This window comes from Pelecanus crispus, chromosome Z (genome assembly GCF_030463565.1).
Source record: "Pelecanus crispus isolate bPelCri1 chromosome Z, bPelCri1.pri, whole genome shotgun sequence".
Taxonomy (NCBI): domain Eukaryota; kingdom Metazoa; phylum Chordata; class Aves; order Pelecaniformes; family Pelecanidae; genus Pelecanus; species Pelecanus crispus.
In genome coordinates, this window is record NC_134676.1 from 41850016 (window position 1) to 41874977 (window position 24962).

Consider the following 24962-nt stretch of genomic DNA (forward strand, 5'->3'; position numbering starts at 1 on the left):
GAAACTTCCAGTGAAAATTGAGATGATTGATTTACCTAATCCATTTGAAAACCCTTCTTTGTCTCTGTATAGGAAAAAAAAAAACTGGAAAAAAATCCATAAACATTTGAAGGCTTGCTGTAGATTTTTTGTTGTTAGCCTCTAACTTTGAAATTGAAGTGTAACATTTTTGAGGGTCGTGGGACTATGCATAAAATTACAGTAAAGAAGCTTTGCATTTGGTTCATTTGTTATACCACAGAGGTGGGCAGGGTGTTGGTTTTGAGTTGGTTTGTTTGTTTTAGCACAAAATCTTGTATTTTTCAAGTGCCTTATTGTGGGATAATTCAACTGTGTCATTCAGCCACATATGTATAAAAAAAATCATTCCAGAAATTATTCTGGAATGTAGAAGCACATTATGCTCCAAATGCTGCTGTCCTTGTCTGTAGATAAGTTTTAGGTACTCATTAGAATTGTGTTGTAGATAGATGAACATGGTATAGGTAAATGAGCCAATTTTTATCTAAGTTGTAGACCGTTATATTATACTACTCTGGCTTTCCTCTGGAAAGCCATGTATTAAACCCTGGTAATCCCCCAAATAATGCAATATTTTGTAGTTTTACTTCTATTGAAATTTATGATAGAATTTGATTGTTTTAAATAAAGTTATGACATCTGACTTGAAAGCTGCAAAATTTTTACTGCTAAGCTATCTGTACAATATATTATAAAAAGCAGTTTTTTGAAAAACATAGCATACCAAATTTTCTTTAATAATACAATAGGTATGTTTAACACCTAATGGAATGAACATGAAAATTCAACAACCAAATGAGATTCCTATCAGAAGGAATTATCTGCCAGCTTTAAAAGTAGAATACAGTTCATCTGCACATCAGAAGTCTTTCAGAATTCAAATTTACAGGATACAGGTGAGTCTTGTCAAAAAAGAGTGAGTTGTTTGTTAAGAAAAAGCAGTGTTTATGGAAACTTGGATTTTTTTTTTTTTTAAATTGTTTGGATTTGTCATGTTTTGAATTTAATTGTACTCATTGGCTTTTACATCAGTGCTTCTCAATCTTTCGAAATGCTACTTAAATATGCTTCTAGGGAAAAAAAAAACAGGCAGCTATGACTGTTCAGGAGAAACATTTACTATTCATTTTCCATGCTTTTTCTTGTGGCTTTTCTTTACAACCAACAAAAAACCAGGTACAATATGTTGCCTTGCATATGTTCAAGTTTTTAAAAACAAATCCTTTGCAAAAATTCTGTGGACCATTTATTACCACCAACTTAGAGAAGCTTTTCTAGACTATTTGGATTGGATTATTTTATTTTGAAAATAGAGATATTTTGACCCACAATAGTGGCTTTTTTTTCTGCTTTTGAATTGGTGGAATGCTACAGGTAATGTTCATAATTCTTGTGTTCTGGTTTTAAAATATTTCACTACTGAAAAGCTAATGTGTTGTGCCTTGTCCTGTCCTTACCCCTGTTAGATACAAAACCAGATTCCTGGAGCCATATTTCCCTTTGTGTTCTATCCTATTAAACCTCCAAAGTCCATCACCTTGGATTCAGGTTTGTTGTTCTAGTTTAACATAATCCTTACTTCTAAAATGACAAGATAACTTGCTTGTACTGAAGTTAACCATGTCACTTTTATCAGATGAAGTCCGTATAAGCTTACTGACTACAGGTAACAAAAATAGTAATGTTAGAGTTAGAGAAGCAGTTTCTCTATGAAGATGATATACATAAAACCATCTAAATGGTTACAGTCAGAAGAAAACAAAATTTCTTTCATCCATCGATATCATGCCTTTTAAGCCCATCTTTTTGACACAGTAATTGAGTGCTCTCAGAGAGTGCAACATGAAAGTTACATTTGGATCAAGCTTAAAATGGGCTTTTGGCAGTTGCATTCAGGCCACAACTAAAATTTAATGCTGACTAATACAGGAGAAGAGTTGCCTGCTGAAAATGAGAAAAGATCAAATTGTTGCTTATAGTAGTAGTGAATCTGTTGCACCATTTCTGTATTACTTGCATTTGGAGTACTGGAGCATGGAGGATTCACTTTTCATCTTTAGTCATCCAATTTTTCCCCTACTGCCCCAAATGAATTATTTATCTTAATCGTGGTGTTTATTTTTTTTTCTTGCTTGCATGCAATACATGACCTAGTAACCTATCTGAAATAATATGAAAAGAAATGTGTGCCAGTCTAAGCTCAAAATTGCTATGTGAGGCACCATTTATGAGCTCTGTAGATGGCAAATTGTATTATGCATGTTTTGTATGTAGCCTTCCAACTTCTCCATAGAGCTCAATGTCAGTGTACTATGTGATGAACTGCAGTCTTCCATTAACTTGTTCAGGGCAAAGTCACTTGGAAGACCAGCGTAATCTCAGGAGGGCTTCTGGATTGAGACAAAGAATACTGTTTATGGTTTTGTACAGAAGCTAATAAGATGTCAGTTCTAAGTACGATCAGTTCAAGCTAGAGTGCATAAATCTGCAGAATGGCTTTTTTTTGTTTAGTTTATATTTTTCTTTCAGCTGTTGGAAAATCTTATGCCATGACTAGGGAAATTATATAAGTTTAAGATTTTATCAATATTAATTTGCTGTTAAATGAAAATGGTACATTTTCAGACATCAGTGAAATAGAATTCTAATATTCCATTTCATCCTTGTCTTCCTAATCCTTTCTGTTCCTGCTCTTTTCCCTGACTTAGTTGTTTGCTAGTCATATCCATTATGTAATCCTTCTTTACAGGATTGAGAAAATCCTGAACATATATGACACTTCCATATTTAAAATAGAAAGGAATGTATATCATATACAAATCTGTGCTGATCTCTCTTTATTTTACAACTTCATAGCACCAAAACCATTTACTGATGTCAGTATTGTCATGAGGACTGCAGGACATTCACAAATATCTCATATTAAGTAAGTATTTTGACATGTTTGATCTTTTTTGCTATTGATTATGTTTAATCAAGCCTTAAAATTAAAATTATTATAGGGGCAAACATAATGCAAGGTAATTTTGCACCAACTCATTCACAGAAAGATCAGAGCACTTAGAGATGAAAGCTCAACCCCCTTTATTGTCCACATCATTACAGAGTAAAGTAAGGATTTTTAAGTGTCTTTTTAATGCAGATTTTTAGTCTTTTTTTAAATTTAGAAAAAACTCTATGTTTAACCGTGCTATATGCAGTGTTAAATGCTGCTACTTGATTAAAATAGTTCTGGTTACATGAAATGTGTTTATCTTGCACACAGTTATCTTCACTATAGGAAGCCTTCTTTTCACCAGTAATGGTGAATCCCTCAAGGAAAAAAAAGAAAGTACCTGATGTCAATAGATAAGTGGCCTAAATACCCCAGATTAACTTTTATGTGTTATACTTTTCCATAAAACATCTTAATAATTGGTTTTTTTTTCACGTGTAGGTATTTTAAGGTCCTGATTCAAGAGATGGATCTCAGATTAGATCTTGGCTTCCTGTATGCACTGGTTGAATTCTTTACACAGACTGATGTGCCGAGTGACCAAGAGGTAGAAACCTTTTGTTGTTTAAAGATGAATAGATTTTAAGTTTCTAATTATTTAACTTGTATTTAAAAAAAGGAAAAAGAGCTTGGTCTTCTGTGTCCATAACACTGGTTAATTGCTGTGTCTGGGACTAATATGAAGCTGTGAGGTTTTTAAGTTACCATTGCCTGAGGCAAACAGTAAATTCTTTCCTTTTTCCTCATCTTGCATGCTATGCAAAGAAGGCTTCAAAATCTTCTGAAAAGAGTGAAGCTAATGCTGTTGTAGACTCTTTGGTCTTACTAATGCCTGAGGGATCAGTTAATTAAGAACCCAAGACAGAAAGGAAATGAAAATAATACTCTTTTCCTTAACATAGCGTTTTGTTTTTTTTTTTAAAAAAAATCTAGGAAAATCTTGGCCAGGAAATCACTGAAACTTACCTGCCCATGAGAGTAAGAGAATGTAAAAGGAATGGAGAGAGAGGTTGATTAGAAAGTGAAAGTGTCTTCGGTAATTTTATGCAAAATTATAAAATTGGAACATGATGTAGTTGACATGTTGATACTAAATGGAGAGGAGAGGGCAGTGGGAGGGAATTGAATTACTGTACAGGGAGAATGAGAGGAGTTTGTACATATGAACAGTAGAAATAAAATAAAATATGATAGGACGAAGTGCGAGGTAGCCTGCTTGGGAAATAATAACGAAAACTTCGGACACAACCATAAAGCAACAAAGAAGCCAGAGTTTCTTGGATTTGCCAAAGAAAACCAGAAAAGGTGATAAGCTGTATAGATACAATACACTTCTGATGTATATTGGGAATGCTGTTCTTGTTAAGAGTATTGAAATTTGAATGTCAATACCCAACAAACTGATAATAAATTATTTAGCACAAAGTGTATCAGTTTTGTCTGTATCTCACAAATACTGTTAGTGAAAAATGAACCAGAAATATCTGCATAACAGATCTGAGTGGCTGAGTAGAGCAAAAAGCTCCTTTTTGATGGGGCATTAAAAGGTATTGTCTTACTGTGGCAAGTGTATGCTGGAAAGGCAACTTACTTTGCTTTTGTTTCCCCATATCTGTGCATCAGAGACTAAAAAAGTATTACCGATCGGGGATTATACTAAAATAAGGAGAAAACATTAAAAAGTTGCTCCAAGGTAATTATAAATTGAAAATTAGAAGGAAGTGTGAAACAACAAGAGAATTAATTTCTGGAATAATATTTCAAGCAAGATAGGAATCTTGTTAGAATTTTGTAAGTTCACAGCAGAATAAATTGATGTAAGAATTGTCTGCTATGGGTTGTAGTTCAGTAGATATTTTCATCTAAGTAAATTTGCTACTCCTGCATGGTATAATGTATTAAATATACCCTCAGTTTCCTACTTTTGTTTCTTAAGCATATGATGATGTTCTTTGTTTTGAATTTTAAAAAGACGACTCTGATTTTGTTGGGTTGTTTTCTGTCCTGTGGTAAAGGACAACTAAATGTATTGTCTAGTGCACAGAGTTTGGGGTTATCAGGCATGAAGATTTAGTTGATTCTTCCTAGTCCTGTCTTTCTTTCCTGTTGCAGTAATTTGAAGCCCGTGGGGTCTTTGCAGAGCTCTAGTGGCACCACAGTTTAGGAAAGACTCACAAAACGTATTAATTGCTTATTGACTTAGGAACTCTTGTCTCTTGGTGATAATGCAAATTTTAAGTAAAATTTTAACTTAAAGAATAGGATTCTCTCTGGTGAGAGGCACCTTTCTCTAAATCAAGACCTAAGCATATATTTCTATATAGTCTTTTCGTATTATATTATAACCTCTTGAAGCAAAGCTGAGTAATGTAATTTTTTTAAAGGCTGGATGAGTCCAGTTTTGTTAAACATCGTAAGCTTAATTAAACAACTTTGAAAAAATAAATAGTAACAATGAGCAGTCTCATTGTGACTTATGAAATATAAGGAAACTTGAAGGGTTCCTTAAACAAAGCAGACATTTAATGATCATTAATAATGTTACTTTTTGTTTTGTTTTTGAATTGTTTCAGAAATGTTGCTGTATTTTCACATGCAGGGATATGTAGCCTAAACCGGTGGTTCCCAGCAGTGTGCTAGGGCATACAGTCCGTTACATTTGTTGATACCAGGTGTACCTGTGAATTCTAGATTTTTGTGGTAGTTTGAAGAACTATGTTAATTTTCAATGCATGGTTGTGTAGTGGAAAAAATACATTGTTGTATTTTATTTTCTCTTTCCCCTCCCAGTGGAAGGATGAATGATTTGAGATCAACATTGTGACCTGAATCACTTAATCAAGAGATTAGAGGAGGCTCTCTTCTGCACTTCCATTTTTAGTGGAATTGAAGGGCATAATTTTAGGATTTGATCCCTAGTTAATGTTTAGTGCCTTGACTGTTTTGCTTATTTAAGTAGTAAGGTGGTACCTGGGTTTACTGTTCTGAAAGAACCTCTCACATTATTTTCAGTTATAACTTCATTTTCTGCAACTGGTTAAGTCTTTTCTGACTATAACTTTAGAATTGTTATTATTTAAAAATTTTAAAAAGTTTTTTGTACTTGGCCAATTCTTCAAAACTGTTGTAAAGGAAATCTATCTTTTGAAGGAGCAAAGAGAAAAGGGCTAGATGGAGATCTCAGAGTATGTAAAAATAGTTTCTATATAACAGAAAATAGTCCTTAGTCTATTTTTTTTTATTTAAAAACCTGTGCGCTATATTATGTGTTGAGAAGGGTATATACGTATGCCCTTTCTTTGATCCCAGTAAAAATTGTCCAGACTTTGCTTGAAAATATTTGGTATTTGAACTTTCATAAAAATGGATTTTTTTTTTTTTTTTTTACTATTAAATATGTTGGATTGTCTTTTTATACATATGTTTCCTCCTCTTCATACAAAAAAAGGCAGCAAACAAACTCTAGTTCAAAGTCCTCTAAAATGTCGCCTCTAAGTAATAACATCAAGACAGTATAAGTAGTATTAGTCAGTGTATTACATCTCAGTGACAAATGCATGGTAGTTTTATATACTCTAAATTTTAAAGTAATATTTTTTGGAAAATGCATTCACAGCTAGAACTTTTCAAAAAGGATGTTGAATCTCTCCAAGAAGAACTGATGAGTGTGTCATCCATGGATACGTCACAAATCAGCTTGTATGAATACTTTCATATCTCTCCAATTAAGGTATACCTTTTCACAGTACAGCCTGTGTTTGCTCTCTAATGGAATAATTTTTGTCTCTTGCAGGATAGTAGGGACTGGAAATGAAGAAACTTAGAAGGGATCAAAAAGGAAATAAAAATGTCCCAGAAAAGTGCTCTCATTGTTGCCACTAACTTATATGGGGTTTACATTAATATTTATTAAATATTTAGATTAAAAGTTCATTATTTCGTTCCTATCCATGACTTTCTTCATATACAGTAATTATTTTTATTATTTAAAGAGATCCTTGCAAAATGCTATAGTTTGTGTGCAGACAGTGTGTTGTGGATTGGGGCATGAGGTAATTTCTAAAAAACATACAGCCAGCACTACTGTACAATGACATTTTCTGCATTGTTGTTACTTACTGGAAAAGCAGTTTTGTTTTTTGACTCCAGTAAAGTCTACTTGTGGCTATTTTGCCATTCCCACAAACATTCAGGTACAGCTGTGGAATAATATGTGCATAATTATATGGAAACAACAGCCTGTTTGCCCAAATCTAGCTCTCATGCATTTTTAGCTTACTGGTCTTTGGTTTTTGACTATCGTGTAGCTCATGTTTTTAAACCTGCAATGGTACTCTGTAGGCTCTATAGTAAGAGAATATTAATAAGGTAGGTTCTTAATAAGAGAATCTCACCTCCATCCCATGGGAAGTAGATCAAAGAACAGTTTGAGTTTCACCTCTTTACAGTATCTGATGAGATGTTAGAAGTGGTCTGCTATTAGAACAGGTGATTGCAGGAAATGCTTGGCTAGCTTTATGTAAACAGCTTAGCCTAACTCATCCCCAGTATATTTAGTAGCTGTTTCAGTGTATCTTCATTTAGATGTTCATAGGTATGTCTCCAGTTGTTTTATTACAAAAACTGCTCAGGACTTGACAAAAGTAAAATGTTCTTTATGTGTTAAGATAACAAAGCGAACACTTTGTAACAAAGTAAACAAAATCTTTTTTTAAAATGTATTCTGTCATACTTCACAAGAAAAATTACATGGAGGAGTTAGGATGGAATAAATGGGCTTCAGGTTCTAATAAAAGATTAGTCTTTAACAGTTACAAAGTCAGTACAGAGCTGTGAATTAAGTGACGATTCTGCAAGACAAACTATGTATCTCTGAAATGAGCTATAGATAAGCTCTGTTATACTATAAATTAATGAATGGCACAGGGTGTTGCCCTCAGAGAATCAGAAACAGGCGTAACTTCTTTTCATCTGATTTTGAAACCTGCTGAGTACACTTGTGCACTATAGAGCCATTTGAGCAATTTTCCTGAATGTTTTTCTGTTTTGAGACTGTCACCTTAATTTCTGTGAAAGAAATACTTTGGTTAATTCAGGTCTGCACAGGTGGGGTTTTTCTTGTGTACATATTCCAGTGTTTATTTAGCACCTGTAAAACTTGTATTAATAATTATTTGGTTTCAGGCTTTTGTTTCTCATTCTTGCTTGGACGCCATGCTATGTCATCATTTTCAGTTTGCTTTGATTTTGGGTATTAGTTATAGAAACAAAATGGGTTTTTGGAAACAAGCTAATAACCTAAATTATAGCTAGAAGATTCTGGAGACCTTATCTGAAAACCTGAGTAAGCAATTTCTAGTTCTTCTTTTCTTAAAGGTAGTTCTCGTTACTTGGTTTGACTGTGTAACTGACCCACTGTCAGTGGGTTTTTATTACCCTACATAGTGTATTTATGTTCTCTGTTATGAAGTCAGTCTGATTTCAGTCAAGATTAGAAATGTTTTATCTCAATTTTTAAATAATCTAAAAGATAAAGATAGAAATGTACTACTTCTAATAACCAGCTATGTTATTTCCCGATCTTATTTTTATCCTTTAGTTACACTTAAGCTTCTCACTCAGTACTGGTGGAGAAGATAGTAACAAAGAAGAAAGAAAGAATGAATTGATACCACTTCAGTCCTTGAATCTCCTGCTGAAGAGTATAGGGGCCACCCTCACAGATGTACAAGATGTTGTCTTTAAGTAGGTTGAAAATACAATTTTAAAGATTATTTCCAAAGGTTAAACCAGTAGTACATGTGTTTGATTTTATTTTGCTCTGCATATTAAGGACTTACTTTTTCTCTTTTCTTTGTGTTTTTTAGGTTGGCTTTCTTTGAACTTGGCTATCACTTCTGTACTACACAACAGCTCCAATCAGCAGTTGTAAGACATTATTCAAAACAGGTTAGAATAAGTAACTTTCAGTATTTCAGTAAATGTATGTTTTGAAACTGCTACTGTGTGCTTTGGTTCTATGAAAATTGGTAAAATTACTTTCAGCCTTGTATGTTTGTACAAAGGTTAAATACATAAACACATACAAAACAATTACTCATTAGTTGGATTCTGTTTCCTTTATTTTGAGGGCAAGTACTGTTTCCAAATTATGCCTAGAGGAAAAGTGGCATGGATAACAAAACAACTTTCTGGAATGGATAGCGGAAGCAAACACAATGCAGCTCTGATAGAGCAGAATTGGTATCAAAATATTAACACTTTTTCTTGGACATTAGCAGTATATGAATGCTTTAACACAAGAAGGACATGGACCTGCTGGAGTGGGTCCAGAGGAGGGCCACAAAAATGATCTGAGGGCTGGAGCACCTCTCCTATGAGGCCAGGCTGAGGGAGTTGGGGTTGTTCATCCTGGAGAAGAGAAGGCTGCGAGGAGACCTTATTGTGGCCTTCCAGTACTTAAAGGGGGCCTACAGGAAGGATGGGGAGAATCTTTTTAGCAAGGCGTGTTGTGACGGGACAAGGAATAGTGGATTTAAACTAAAGAAGAATAGATTTAGACTAGACATAAGGAAGAAATTTTTTACTACGAGGGTGTTGAAGCACTGGAACAGGTTGCCCAGAGAGGCAGTGGAGGCCCCATCCCTGGCAACATTCAGGGTCAGGTTGGATGGGGCTCTGAGCAACCTGATCTAGCTAAAGCTGTCCCTGCTCACTGCAGGGGGGTTGGGCTAGATGACCTCTAAAGGTCCCTTCCAACCCAAAGCATTCTGTGATTCTATGAGTCTCTGAATTATGATCCCTCTTTGGCCTTTGTGTACTGTCCAGGTCCTGTCATCCAGTGGAGAGAATCCAGCAGACGCACTTTTGCATAAAAGAATTTGTCCTCTTCTATCCATCCATCATTAAAAACAAGGGATTCTTTGGACATACTAATTTAGTGCTCTGTCCATCTTTTTAAAGGAGAAAAGAACGTACACAGGGCTTCAATCAGGGAATGAGTTATCTGTTGTTCTCTGACCCTTCCTTTTCCCAGAAGGAAAATTTGAAATCTCCTAGGAGATGCATAACATTTTTTTTCAAATCAAATTGCATTTCATATAGATGTAGTTATAACGTTTTGCAGTGACAATCAAAATTTTTCTCAGCATATGCATACAGACCAAATTTTGTCCTGTAGTATGAGAGAAATGTAGGTAATGTGCTGCTTTGTAAAATCCCAAGAACATTAATGTCAGTTATTTTTGAAATGTGTGTAAGAAGTAACATTTATTTGGCTGACTTAAAAAGGATCTTACAGTGAGTAAATCAATACAGCTACTTCTACTTTTCCAAATAATTTTGAGGTTGTTTTTATATTAAACTCATGCTGCTTTCACTCTGTTTTAATCTAGGTATACTACACTGTTTGTTTTAGTGTAATTTCTGAAATACTTTTTACTAATAACTATTTTTATTTTAGGCTATTAAACAGATGTATGTTCTTATTCTTGGCCTTGATGTCTTGGGTAATCCATTTGGATTCATAAGAGGCTTGTCTGAAGGAGTAGAAGCATTCTTCTATGAACCTTACCAGGTAAAAACCTCTGCTGCCTGCTTATGAAATGTAGCACAAGTAGATAGATACGAACTATACTGAAAATGTGGATATATTAATACCTTTTTTGGTTTTAAATTTAGATTTAGAATTGAAAAAGTGAAAGTGTCAGGAAAAGTTACTGGAAAACTCGAGATAAAAAGGAGAGAGTTGTCTGTTTAACTTAATTCACAAAAGACTGTTTCTTATGGTTCTTATTTTAAAATAAATCTGCTTTTTTTCCATTTGCCTTAAAATAAGCAGACTTCAGGGAATGAATTAGCATTCTAAAATAGCCTTTCTTTCTCTCACAGGTGCTCTTGTGGGCACTTTCTCACTTGGTCTCATGCTCTTGTTCTCTTTGTTATATATCAATTCCAATAAAAACGTAAGATTTAAAAATATGTAATGCATACTATTTAAAGCTTAACATGAATGCACCCTTTTTTCTCTTAGGGAGCCATCCAGGGTCCTGAAGAATTTATAGAAGGGATGGCACTAGGTCTTAAAGCACTAGTAGGGGGAGCTGTTGGTAAGTTTCAGTGTTACCGCAGTAGTATTCTTAATAGTAAACAATATAGGTGAGTATTTGTAAATTGCATTGGCACTTCACTTTGTTTTATTTTCCAATAGGTGGATTAGCTGGTGCTGCATCAAGAATCACTGGTGCTATGGCAAAAGGAGTAGCTGCAATAACTATGGATGAAGATTACCAGCAGAAAAGGAGAGAAGCCATGAATAAACAGCCCACTGGTCTGAGAGAGGGTATCACTCGTGGCGGAAAAGGATTAGTTTCTGTAAGGAGAAAAAAATTATATAAAAAGATTAATGGATTTTATGCAGGCAAGAGTAACAAATACAGAGGCTGCCGTAGTCACCAGAGAGTTGTTACTCTTTATTTTAATTCTGCTTTTTGCAAATATATGGCCACAATTGAGTGATAGTTTTAAAGAAGAATATACTTGGGTAGAAAAGAAGGTAGGAACTGTGAAGCAGGTGCCTCTAATTCTGTTAAGTTCTAGTGAATTTTGCAATACTCCAACACATGTACTTTGAGGCTATTCACCAATGAAATAGTAAGAAAAATGTGAAAAATGAAAAATGTAATCTGAAAGCATATTTCTAATGTCTGTCTTGTTTCTCTTGGTAGGGTTTTGTCAGTGGCATAACAGGAATAGTTACAAAACCAATAAGAGGTAAGTTTAGGGCTTCCGATGCATTAACTGTTCTTACGATGGTAAAATCTTGATATCTGATGAGACATTATAAATCTGAGTTACAAAACTTTTTATAAAGATTTTATAGTCATGCTGACTTTTAGTTTAAATGTTGTTTACATGAACTTTGTGTGGAGGAGACTGTAGTTGCATATCAAATAAGATTTGTAATTAAATGGTAATCAGGTTTGCTAAGATTGTAAGAAAAACGCTGAAGTGTTTTATAATAATTTGCTGCACTTAATCTTTTTAGGAGCTCAGAAAGAAGGAGCAGCTGGTTTTTTCAAAGGTGTTGGAAAAGGCTTAGTGGGAGCAGTAGCTAGGCCTACTGGAGGAATCATAGACATGGCAAGCAGCACATTTCAGGGTATTAAAAAGTAAGTAAGATAAATATGAAGAATGACGTATGGTGTGAAATAGACAATAGTAGTAGCAGTAGTACATTGTGTCTTTATATCATTTCTTCATCAATGTTTCTGCATCTCTCAACTTTGTCATTAATACAGATGAGCTAGAAAAAAATCGGTATTGTTGTTTATATAATAAATAGGTAGCTCTTTAAAAATTAAACAGTTGATAGCATTTAAAAAACACATGAAATCCTGTGTATTTCTAGCATTACCAAAGAAACCAGTTTAAAAGCCTCAGCAATCAGTCTTCCTTCAACTGCTGATTTTTTCCTTTTACCCCAAATATACAGGAACAAAGGACTTCTCAGCTGCATCAAAAGTTACTTCCTATATTATTACTACTACATGAGATGAGTTCCAAGGCTAGCAGGTCACTCCAGGATCTGTCCTGGTTGTTCAAACTGAGAACTGTGTTAGGACTGCATATTGAATACTGTGATAATCTCACTTTAATAAACCCATTGCTGTAGATTATCTCACACTGTAATGTGTAAAGAAGTAGGAGAAAGTGTTTTGAGGGGGCATTTAGTAGCTTTGTCTGAATACAGCTGTTTAATGGCCCTGTTCTTAGCGAGCTGGACCACTTTTGCTGCCATAAGATTGCCAGTCTCTTTTGTTTTTCCACTTTAAGTTCTTTAGCAGAGGAATGCAAGAAAAGTACAGAACTTCTGCTCTGATCTGGCACAGATATCTTTAATTTTGAAGTTTTGAATTACAATACTTAGACACTAATTAAGTATTGCAGATGTGTGCTGCCCTGTGCCATCTAATTTTCTAATAATCATTCTGTGAAGTAGATTTCTGAGTAAAATCTATTCCTGTTTCATAGAATATCTACTCAGTGTCTATTCATACGCAAAAGTGCATATATAGACAACAGTTGTTGTACTATACTTGAATTTCATTTGTGTTTAAAATAATTTAGAGCCTTTGCTAAATAGTGTAGCTGAGTAGAGATATTGACACATACCTTAAATTTGCCGCTTTATTATCAGAGTTGCAGATTCATCAGAAGATGTGATAAGCCTGCGCCCGCCTCGCTTCTTTGGTGAAGATGGAGTTATTAGACCTTACAGATTAAGAGATGGAACCGGAAGTCAAATGTTACAGGTGAAGAAAATGAAAGATAATTGACATACATTTTTAACTCATCATATGTTGAAATAAATATTTTACAGAAATTCCCTTTTCTTAAATTCCCTACCACCCCTTACCTAGTAACTCAGTAGTCAAGAAGTTCCATTTAATTTCTTAGGCTTATGACCACTTTGGTGACTTAGTTTCTGTGATACAACTTTTGAGAAAGACACCATAATTTATACCAGTATATCTGTAGAGGTTTGTGCAAGATACAGAGCATTTTGAAAGAAGAAAAAGGTTTATATGTGTAATTAGAAAGGTTTGTCTTTAATTTTTTTTTTTTATAAACAGTGATGATGAACACAAAGATACTTGAGTCATTTTATAATACACATTTTGAACAGTGACATTTTAATCTCAATTTTATGTAAAACAACATTTTAAACACAAAGTAGCTGCATTTATGTCATACTACAGTCATTGAAAGAATGTAAAAAGTTTTGAAGTGGAATACTGCTGGCATGAAGAACATGCTGAGCAGCAGTTACTCTTCAGTAATTCAGCTGCCATTTAAGTAAATTTGACTCAGATATCAAAGTGGAAATAATTTTCAACTATTACGCAGCTTACAAAGTTTCTGGTTTTTTTTCTGTTAGAAGTAGAACTGCATTTTAGAAATATTCAAACATAAGAAATAAAGTAGTAATTAGTGAGTGCATGAATGTAAATAGAATTTTTAAAATACACATTGAAGGATTCACGGTGTGCCAGGGACGTGTTGAAGAAGTCATACAGAAATAACCTTTTTGGAGAAGTAGATAAGAATGAAGTAGCATTTGGAGAGGATTTTTAGACTATTTTGAGAATTGCCACAGCTGTTTGTTTCATGTTGAGTTCCAATCTGGTTATTTCTGTTTCTTCTGCATTTCATTAGTGTGTCCTTTGTTTTCTGGTAGAAGAGGATTGACCTCTTTGGGGCATCTCAGCTATGTTCGCTGTACTATTCACTGGTGATCTAGTTCAGCAGATTGTGAAAGCTGTTTGATAATAAATAGTATGCCTCTGCCTTTCTTCTAATGAGGTAGTTTTAACCTGTGCCTTTGACCTCCAATTTAAAGCCAGTGTTATAAAGCACTATTACCTTAACTAGAGCATAGTTAGAAGCTGGTACTGATGAACAACACAGATGTCCTTTCTAATCTTTCTCCTTTTTTTGGTAAGAAAATGAATTCCAAAACACCCCCTTTTCTGTTTTAAAGCGTACCACTAAACCAAATGTGCAGACTTCTCTAATGACTTTGCATCGCTTTTGCTTCTTGGATTTGTACATGTTTGCATTTTCTTTTTTTATTTTTTGAGAAACCTTTAAAACATTCTGCAGTGAAATATGTAATTCTAATTTGTCTCTGTTGTGTGGTTGAGTACAGTGCCACCACCTTCCATTATCCAACTTAAAATAGCATGAAAGCATTGCCTTGTGTAATGCCTGTCATATTTTGTGATGGCAGCCACCATTTGAACGTAGCTAAAGTTGAAAAATAGTGTGTTTCATATTAGTTTTCACTACTGATGATTCTAAGGCAGAGCTACTCTTGAAGAAATGTTTTGAAAGCTCCAAACAGGGATTTAATTCTCCCTGTAGACAGTCAAATCAGAAAATAATGAATTGCATAATTTATTTTTTTTTAGACATTACTTTCTGATGTTTGAAGTCTTAACCCTATTTTACCCTCAAGTGTACTAATGTTTTTGGTTCTTAATGTTTCTGGTTCTAGAGATATTCATTTGTTTTGCATGAGACTTGGTGTATTACGTCCCCTATCTGAAGCAGTTTGAATAGCTAATATTTTCATAGGGGGGAAAAAAGATTATTCTCCTCTTCTGTGTTATTTCTGTGCATACAGGTCTGGTGACTGGCCCCACTGCAGTCACTGTGTTGTAGCATTTTCAGCAGATTACTGGATTAGATTGGAATAAAACTTCTTTTAGTAATTTAGAGATTGTGTATGCTGATTAAAAGAAATAGCATATAGGTGATTTCCTGTGCTTATACTGTGTCCTAAACTAGGATGTCACTTCAGAATTTCTTTGTTTTCTGGGGTTTTATTTTGCTTTAATTAACAAATTTGCCAGACAGACTAATACTTCTAAACTAATACTTCTGCTTTCTTCTTCCCTTCCCATGCTTTCAGAAAAGACAGGCCTACAGGGAATGGACTAAGACTCACAATAGTAGTGATGATGATGATTACAGTTAGGATAATACGGACTGTAACAGATATATATGGCCTTTGTCACATTCTTTTGACCTTTAAGTATTAAATGTTGCTGCTACTGAGAAATTTGAGTTGTCTGATATTAAATTCTTATTTTTAAAACTGTGCAAAAAAATGTGGGGAAATGAACTGTATGATGATGAATGCTAGGCAAGGGAGCAAAGATTATAATAAAAATAGTGTTATAGATAAAACTGGGTATTAGGTGAAAATAGTATTGAATGACATGAAGAAATAGTAATAACATGACTTAGAATTTATTTCCAGATGTTTCTATTGCGTGTACTTAATGTTTTTGCATTTACATAAGTGTTTGACAGGTTTTATATATAATTTGCTAGATGGAATGCTTTTAAATGTGTTTAGTAAAACTTTACTGAGTTGTACAGTCATTATTGGTGTTAAAATGCTGTTTGGTTTATTTTTTTCATATTTCAAAAGTATTTTGTCTGCTTTTCTTTTTAACAATAAACACGTCTAAAGTATATCTAAAATGGATTCATCTGTTCTGTTCCAACATTGTTTCTCATGTTTCCTGGAACTAGATTAGGTAAAAACACTAAATGGCCTATAAAAGTATTTAAAAGATAAAATACATCTATTTTGAAAGGAACATTTAACATAAACCTTTAATTTTTTTGTTTATGATTTGGTTTACTGTAATTTTTAAACACTTATTTTGTGTATCCTTTGGAATCCTTGGATGTGTGAAATAACAGTTTATTTAGTTATTTTTTTATTGTGACCACAAACTATTTGGTTCTTAAATCAATATTTTTATTGTTTTCATAGCAACAAAAAAGGTAAAAAATCCACCCCAGAACTAAACCCTATGTAAAATCATGGACAGCTGGAGAAAATACCAGTATTTTTACAAGGCTCTGTGTAGTAAAACATGTAACATGCAAAAGTATTTAGTTTTTTATGTACCTAGACACAGGAAAAAAAATAACAACACTGAACTACTATAATGCTGTATTGTAAATTCTACAATATAGCTTTACAAGTTACTTGTGTCTTTAAAAATTGTTTTATTCTGTATTCACTGGAATGCTTGCAGTTTTCTCATTCTTTTTTGTGGTTTGTTGCTAAATTTAGATTTTTGTGTTGAATTTTAAAGACACCTTGCAATAGATATTTATGTATCAATAAGTACAGTAGTAAGAATTAACTATTCTGCCAACATCTGAAGAATTAGAATTTCTCTAAAGCAATAAGAGCATCTGAAATGTTTGCATATTTACCAAAGGTGATGTCATGTCCTTCATTGTCTATTGTCTTTCAGTTACCAAAATTCTGAGAGAAGAAAAACTAAAATCCATAAGACTGGTTATTCTGGCTCTATTCCTTCAAAAGCTGCTATACAGTCTGATCTCTTGGGCAATGAGCCAGGGAATATATGCCTGTAATCTCCCAGATAAGACAAGGGACAAACTCAAGTTGAGAGCTTGTTTTAGCTGGAACTACTGATGCTTAAGATTGCTACGGATCATGTACTGCTACTTATTTTGTAATGCTGTTATCTCCAAAGGATGTCTTGCAGAAGTAGTTGAAAGACTATTGCAATTTGTTACTGACTGAAACAATGTGGGAAAGATTTTGAGTATTTCAGATACAAATGGATTTTAGGTATTTCTTTGAAGAATGTAGGAAATAATTTTGATCCTCAATCTTGAAAAAAGACGTCATGCCTAAAAGTTGAGGAAATTGTTAGGTACAACTTTATGGAAAGGTTACTGCTGCATTTTATTAACTTTACTGGGTTTTGGGAACATTGAATACATTACCTGACACTGTCTTTTTCCTTTTTGGCTTTTTAGTGCAGTTTCTTTCTTATCCTATAAAATTATGTTTTTCTTCTGTAATGACCTGTTTTACAGGACAAGGCATGTCAATTTTATAACAAAACATATTTTTTTCCTCATTCTAAAACAGCTTTAGAAAGAAACGCTGATTGAAAAAGTATTGCTGCAAGAATAAGAATTTTATTTTTAGAAATAATGCATTTTTTTCTATCAAACTGACCTAACTTTTTAGGTACTTTTAACGTACAATTCTACAAATCATTACAGAATGTGGAAGTAAAAGTAGCATGAATGGTAGTACTTCTCAGTCAGGTATCACTAATTCAAGTTCCACTACAATATAGCTAAAAAGAGTTCGTTCTTTACTCGGTAGATTGAAAGGTTGTAGAATGCTAACTGGAAAAAAACCCCAAACAAAGAGTAAAAAAATTTGCCAGTATTATTGGCAAATATGATTATATACCTTTGATTGTTTTGTCTCTTTCATGGAGTATCGTTCTATTTTTGAAGTTTTTATATTAATAAAAAATTTAGTAATTTTGTACAAGTATTTTATTTGTTTCTGTCTTGAGTCTAGTTTCGTCTGAATATACATTGGGAAAAGAAGTAATTTGGATGTAGGGTAAGAAAAAAATGTATCACCTGGTATATTAGGATTTAATTTGTCTCTAAGTCATGGAACCAAAACCTGTGAAAGTAATAGCTAACTAGTCGAAACTGATGTTCTTTAAGGCACCAAAAGTGTAAAACGCCCCAATTTAGAGATTATTTTCTTTAGGGAATTAAAGTAACATATAAAAAAATACAGACCATCTTTTCAAATGCTTTTTTTTTTTTTCCCCCTCCCTTCAGTCTCATGTATTTCAATAGTTTAACCTTTGGCTACACATTTTTTCCCCCACTTTTTCACTGGTGAATTGAATTTGAACTCCAGTACTGTTGCTGAAAACCCCAGGACTAAGTGCCATCCTTTCAGCTTCAGGTTGCCAAGTTTTCTGCTGTCAGCTACAGAACAAGTTGATGAACAAGCTTATCCTAGGGGTCCCCAAGTGTTTAGTTTTAGTCTTTTAGTGAGTTGTATAATGGTAACTTGAATTTATATGCTTCCTCCTTGCTGAGGTGAAGAATTGGCTGTGCTCTTTATCTTTGATGTTATCCAGTACATCCCTTTTGGTCAGGGTTCTTTTGTCTTTCTGTTTTCTCATGAGGCTCTGTAGACTTAAGTCAGTGCAGGCGGATACTATAGACAGTTTCTGGGATCACTTAATAGATTGTTTATACCTTAGTCATGTACAGAAGCTATAGACCTACCAGAAGTGACTGGTCTTTGCCCTGGCAGGGGATAAAGCTGAAAGACAGGCTAGTCTCATGCTTATGAAAACATGTCATTAACACTTGCACCATGAAGTCAGTGAAATTATCTGTGTCACAGCTCAGTGCCTACCCAAAAGCAAAATAAATTCAAACCCTTTTCTTATTGGCCTTTACAGCGTATGAGTTTGTGAGGGCTCTTTAACAGCGTTGCGTAAGTTTGCTGCCCAACTATGCTGCAGTGGATATAAGTTTGCAGAGAAGACAATCCGTCAAAGTTGTCCTTCAGTACGGTATCCTACTGTATTGGAGGTGTTCAGCTTTCAGTTCAGTGATCCTTTTTTGGTCATGAGGTAAGCTGCAGATCAGATGGCAGAATGTTGGAATGGTTTGAACAGACCCTGTTTCTTAGTATTCGAACTTAAGTCTTCCATGAAGAACTTCTGAGGAGTTGGAAGAGTGTGTCATACTCCTCCTTTCTCTCCTTCCCTCACCCCGCTTCATTTGAATATTATTACATAGTCATTGCCCATCCCCAAATAGAAGACTTGCATGTATTTACAGGAAGCTGGCTGATACTATCTAACACCAATTGTTTCAGAAAAACCTGGAAGCTTGTGTGACTCAGTTTTATTTTAGCTTGTTTGTGACGGAAGCATAAATGCTTATATATGGTGGAAAAGCAAGTAAAAACTAGGAGTGTCCTAGGCAAAGCATACACCAGCTTGTTTGCTGACAGAGAGTACAGAAAAGAAAATTGAAATATTTTTCCATTTCCCTCCTGACCCAGTAATCACTTCAGATGCCACAAAGAACTTGGGTTGTATTGGCAGGAACCATAAAGAACATCTAGATGTGGTCATCATAATGAAAGTGTAGATCAGTATGGTTTCTCCATTCAGCTCATCAAATGAATTCTCTTGATACTGAGATCAAAAATTGACCAAGATAATTCTGCCAGTCAGCATAGGCAAACTATATTTCTGTTGTGGTAGAAGCTTTGTGTTCTGAAATAAAGCTGCTGTCCTGAGTTTTACTGTCCTGCATACTATGGCCTTAGATTGAAATGTTAACCTTAACCACAAATTTCTGTTGATTTGAACAAAAACATGTTGATTTCAGAGTTGTTCAGCATAGCTGAATGGAATCTTGAACATATCATGGACAAAAGCTTTGGTTTTTATAGAATTACATTATACATAAGGGTAACTGGAACGAGGGAGTAGGCAATAAAGGATTAATGTTAGTTCTTATTAATAAAGGATGAGATAATTTTGCATGGCAGTAAAAGGAATGTTTTATGTGGTGTTTTTTTTTTTTTTAATTTATTTAACAATTTTTCCCCTTTTTTCACACACATTCAAGCTAGATCTAACAAGTGACCCAGGTACTGCTTAGCATTATTAGATGTTTCTTGTGGGGAAGATTGGATATGTAATTCTACCAGGTTAGCCTGCTGAAGGCAGCAGTTCTACAGCTTTTGAAGAAGTCGCCTTATAATTTGAGCTGAAAGATACATTCAGTATTGGAGTTTCTAGCAACAACAGTGCATTGCCTTCAGAACTCACATGTTCGGACAGTAATCAGTTCATAAGGAAATACACTGGCAATCTAAAATCCAGTTGAAATCTTCAAGTTAATCTGAACATCGAGAGAAGAGTAGCAGATTTATAACCACTTTTAAAGTAGTAATGGTCTTTACAGTATTTTTTTTTTTACATTTTGTTTCAGTTGAGATAAATTCAAGAAGTATGTCAAACATTCTGACTTGTATCACACATACTACTACTATTTTTAGAGTTATAACCAGAAGTATCGTAGATTTAAAATTTTGTTTCCACTACCTACACTCTGCTCTGTTTAATTTCTAACTTCCTCAAAGGCCTCTCTGCTTGCCTCTCAATAAATTAGGAGCATGTGGTGTGATTAGGAATCTTTACAAATGCAGAGGTGCCACTTTTAAGACACTGAACATACTTGCATATCCATCTCTGCACAAATGATCACATCTACTGTTAGATTATTGCATTGGTACTACAGGTAAGAATAATTTGCAAAGGAGGGGATTTATGCTTGGATTACTTCACATTTTACAGCTGCTGGAGTGTTTTTTTTCAATAGATTCATTCAATTTCCATGTCTAGTCAATGAACCATAACATATACTAAAGTAATCAGGTTATTAAACCTTTTCTAATTTGAAATACAGAAGTTGTGTTTTAAATATCAGTATTTGTTTCTTACAGTGGTGAAACTAATATTGAACAAACAATGACTGATCAGTGTTAACTTCCATAGCTTTGCATCACCAGTGGTCCAGGTTGCTGTCTTTCTCCAAACAATTCATAGCCAAATACTGTAAAATTAAAAAAAAAAACAAACAAAACCACACCAAACCCAACATATTTATGCATCTATGTTAAGGGATCAATTATGTAGCCTCTTATGTTTGAGTTGTATAAGCCACTTTGGTAGCAGAGCGTAGTAGTGGTCTTGCTGTAAGAATTATCACCAGTAAATTGTTGTATCCCTCTATGATGTATTTCCTAATGAATAGGTGCAAGCCTAATGCTAAAAGGGATAAAGATTGTAAATGAGGGGTAGAAAAATCTAAAGGCAGAAAATTTAGAAGTAGTTACTGCTCAGCATTGGCATAGATACAAGTGTTAACCTTTGCAAATGGACTGTGGAGCATTTTCCTGTGCTTTATTTCAAATGTCTGTTGTCTACAACACTATAGAACACAGATAACTTGAGTTTATGATGTTTGAATCATAGCTGACAATGAGTAGTAGCTAGCTCAGTGCTTACCGCATGGTAACAATATTCTTGGACTGACCAAATCACTTGTTTGTGGATCTTAGTAGAATGAAATACATTTTGTGGGATTTGGTGGACATTTAAATAGGTTTTGTTTAGGTTTGCAACCTGTGTGATAGTTAAGTACTGTACTTCCATAATTCTCCATTCATTGTCACTGAACTGAATAAGTTACAGTGGGGTGACATGACTTGTTGAAGATTAAGTACCAAGCTAAATGAAAAGACAGAAAGAGGTAACTTGCTCTCTTAAGTCCCACCCTAGCCTTACCTCAGTGCTATGCAAAGCACAAGAAAGTTATCTTCTTTGGTACAGGAGAAATACTAGAGGTCCCCTCCATTTTAATAAAGCTAAATTGCTAAATGCTTCTCCCCCATAATTACTTCTAACAGAAGAGAGATATTGGTCATACTTTGCAATATTTATAATGTGTTTGGTCAGTAGGAGAAGTTGCTGGCATTGTCACAGAGTCTTGCAGGTTAAATGCAACGATGTGTATTTGTTACCTCTACTGAATCACCCTTGCTCTTTCCACACGCATTATTTCTGTAAGTTCCTGTCAGCCTTCCTCCTCCCTTGCCTTGTCTTTCTCGCTGGGACACTAACACTGAAAATCCATCAGGACATAGAACTAGACCAGTAGCCTGGTACGTGGGTCAGGTATCCTGTCCATGCTGTCTGCCCATGCAGCCACCTCTGTCTTCTAACCATCCAATATGTTGTGTGCTGGAATGTTGTAGAGGCTGCCTCGAGAGAGGATTTTTTTGGTTATGTGGTTATTTTGGTCCAAGCTCCTACTTCATATGAGAGGCAGGGAGTGACTCAAATTGGAGGCATGGCAACCCCTAGACAAAGCCTGAATAAGGAGTTTTGAAAAATAACAATTTTTTTTAAAAAAAAAATCTGTTTTCCAAGTCCTTAATTCCTCCTTTCTTATGCTATTCTTCTTGCTGTATTCATCCTGTCCCTGACACTAGCTCTTGCAGAAATAAACTCAGGCAGTGACTTATGTAGGTAGGCACATGATCAATAGCTGTGTTTTTTGTAGCCCAAAAGAGTTGGGGGGAGAGCAATAACGCAAACTTTCTGAGAGCTTTCTGGAAAGCTCTCTTTTGGGAATCTGTTACTCAAACGTTCTTGCGTTTTAGTCACTAAAGAATCAGCATCTTTGAGGGAAGGCATAATTTAAAGACCTGTTTGGGCAAGTGGAGCTATCCATGTGGCCAAATTTGAAGTTGTAGGGTATGCCTCATTAAATGCCTTTATAATTTTACAGAGGTGATGAATACTCATTAAATGTTTTTGCTATTTTAACTGCATTGAGAAGTAACCTACGTGTTTTTAAATACTGGCATACCTATGTGAAGCAATAGGCTTGTAGTTAAGGGTTTATTGAATAATACTGATTTATACTAATCTATTTTTGCTTCCAGTTTGTAACAGATGGGAAATATGCAAGCAGTCATGTTGCTATTCCCAACTAAGATGCAGCAATCTTAATTCAACCACTAATTTAATCACTCATTGCTCAGTCAGAAATCCAATGTTTGCCAAGTCATGTTAAAGTTACAGAGCCTCTGTTTTTAAAAATTATTCACCTGCTGTCATCAATATTTTAAATTTATCACCCATTAAGGAATATTCTGCTACAATATTCATGTAATTGTAGGAAAAGATTAAATAAGCTCAGGGGAAAACAAAAGAATATGAAGAAATGCTAAGCATTCTTCAAGTGCATTATTAAGTCCAACTGTCTACATGAGAGTGGGTTCTTGTATAAAGTTAAGTATAGATTTATTCCCAGAGTAAATTACTCCAATGTTTTGGAGGTAACTTGGCATAAATTAGGAAATGAATCCTTATTTCGTTGTCTCAGAATTGTATTAGTCAGCAGAAGTTCCACATCTACTAAAAATATGTAGAAAGCTGTCTTGAAATGTTTTGAGAAATTAATATTGTCCCTTGCCAGTTTCAGTTAGGGTTGATTTTTTTTTTATTTGCATAGCTGCATTAACAGCAACTGAATAATTCTATGTAATTATGAACATTAGCAGTCACAGATCTGTTAAGTCATATTCTGACTTTATGAAAGTAGCCTTTTATTTAAAAGTACATGCTATGTGCTTTGTTACAATTTATACTTTTAGGGGATAAATACATTTTAAGCCCAAAATTAGTACATGAATTTATACTAGCATATTCAAAGCTATAAAACTTTTATCTCTTTTAGAAAATTGAAAACGGAAGATTTGCAAAACTCAGATATATTGCACATGCTATGGTCAACAGTACAGACCTGTTAATGGTAACAAAAAGGTAAACAGTTTTGACTCTGAATAGTAAGTACTTAAAGCTATCATCAAAATGTGCATGCCTTGGTAATTGTTGATCAGTAACTGTGCTTTGATATGTCTGTCGTTATGTACGTAGCTAAAATAACGGAGAAGGCATGCTTAGTGTGCTGTTATAATCTTGTTCAACAGTGGCATTGTTCAGCACAAGAGTATGTTATTTTGAATGCCATCGTAATATCTCTATTTAAGGAGAGAAAAGAAATATTGATTTTATGATTCCTTTAGCTGACAAAGATTTGCTATAAATCTGGTTAGGTTGAAATCAATGGAACTGTGGGATCCCCTTATAAATTAGCATAATGAAGGAAGAAAGGATAATGCAGGAACAGAGTCAATAATGTCTAATAGTGGATTATCAGGCATCCTCAAGTAAAAAGTCTATACAACTTTTTCTAGAAATACAGCTAGAAGTAGTGTTACGGTTTTGCTATGAAACACAGTATTTTTAAATAAGTTAGCGGAAGGTTCAAAATTCACTATTTTGGGAAGTAAGCTGTATGGTTGTTATATCATTAGATGAGAACTGTTTTGGAACAATGAGTGCCTTCCCTAGAGCTAGGTTAACTTGATAACTTTTAAGTATTTTTACATTAATTTTTAAATTTTTAATTTTATTTTCTGGTGTCCAGTGGTGTGTTATTTGTGACAAAAGGGACATTTGGACAGCTGACATGTGAATGGCAATACACTTATGATGAATTTACCAAAGAACCATTCATCGTTGATGGCAGAAGATTACGCATTGAAGCCAAGGTATGTTAATACTGTTTATAAAAATGAACTTCAAATTCCTGATCTCTCTCCTTGGAATTCTTGATCTCTCTTCTAGTTGAGATGCACTCAGAGAAGGGAGTTGAAATTTGGCATGGGCAGACTCCTCAGATAACTAGCTTCTGACTGTTCTAAGCAGAATGGTGACTTGGTGTTTGCAGACAAAATTATTCCTTGAGCCCTGGGAGATTTTTGTTGGTATGCACCAGTTCATGGTCTGTTCATAGTTTGGAAAATGGTGATGCAACCAAACTCTCTCAGAAAGTTGCAGAATATTTTTATTACACACTCTGGTGCTGTGGAAACATGCCAATATGTGGAAATCTA

General features: G+C 34.4%; 1 protein-coding gene across 6 annotated transcripts in view; it reads left to right on the plus strand.

Moving 5' to 3' along the window:
• VPS13A (vacuolar protein sorting 13 homolog A) overlaps positions 1-24962 on the plus strand; it is a 108794-nt gene that overhangs the window by 80214 nt on the left and 3618 nt on the right. For 3 of the 6 annotated variants that reach the window (XM_075726383.1, XM_075726384.1, XM_075726385.1), the window contains exons 56-70: positions 771-917; positions 1488-1569; positions 2878-2947; positions 3458-3563; positions 6633-6746; positions 8616-8761; positions 8884-8965; positions 10479-10592; positions 11049-11124; positions 11226-11389; positions 11743-11788; positions 12063-12186; positions 13215-13329; positions 23741-23826; positions 24494-24617. In XM_075726383.1, coding sequence (XP_075582498.1) covers positions 771-917; positions 1488-1569; positions 2878-2947; positions 3458-3563; positions 6633-6746; positions 8616-8761; positions 8884-8965; positions 10479-10592; positions 11049-11124; positions 11226-11389; positions 11743-11788; positions 12063-12186; positions 13215-13329; positions 23741-23826; positions 24494-24617 — 1596 coding nt within the window. Of the gene's footprint in view, positions 1-770; positions 918-1487; positions 1570-2877; positions 2948-3457; positions 3564-6632; positions 6747-8615; positions 8762-8883; positions 8966-10478; positions 10593-11048; positions 11125-11225; positions 11390-11742; positions 11789-12062; positions 12187-13214; positions 13330-15491; positions 16015-23740; positions 23827-24493; positions 24618-24962 lie in introns of those variants that run through there. The other 3 variants (XM_075726386.1, XM_075726387.1, XM_075726388.1) reach the window with 3 other exon arrangements.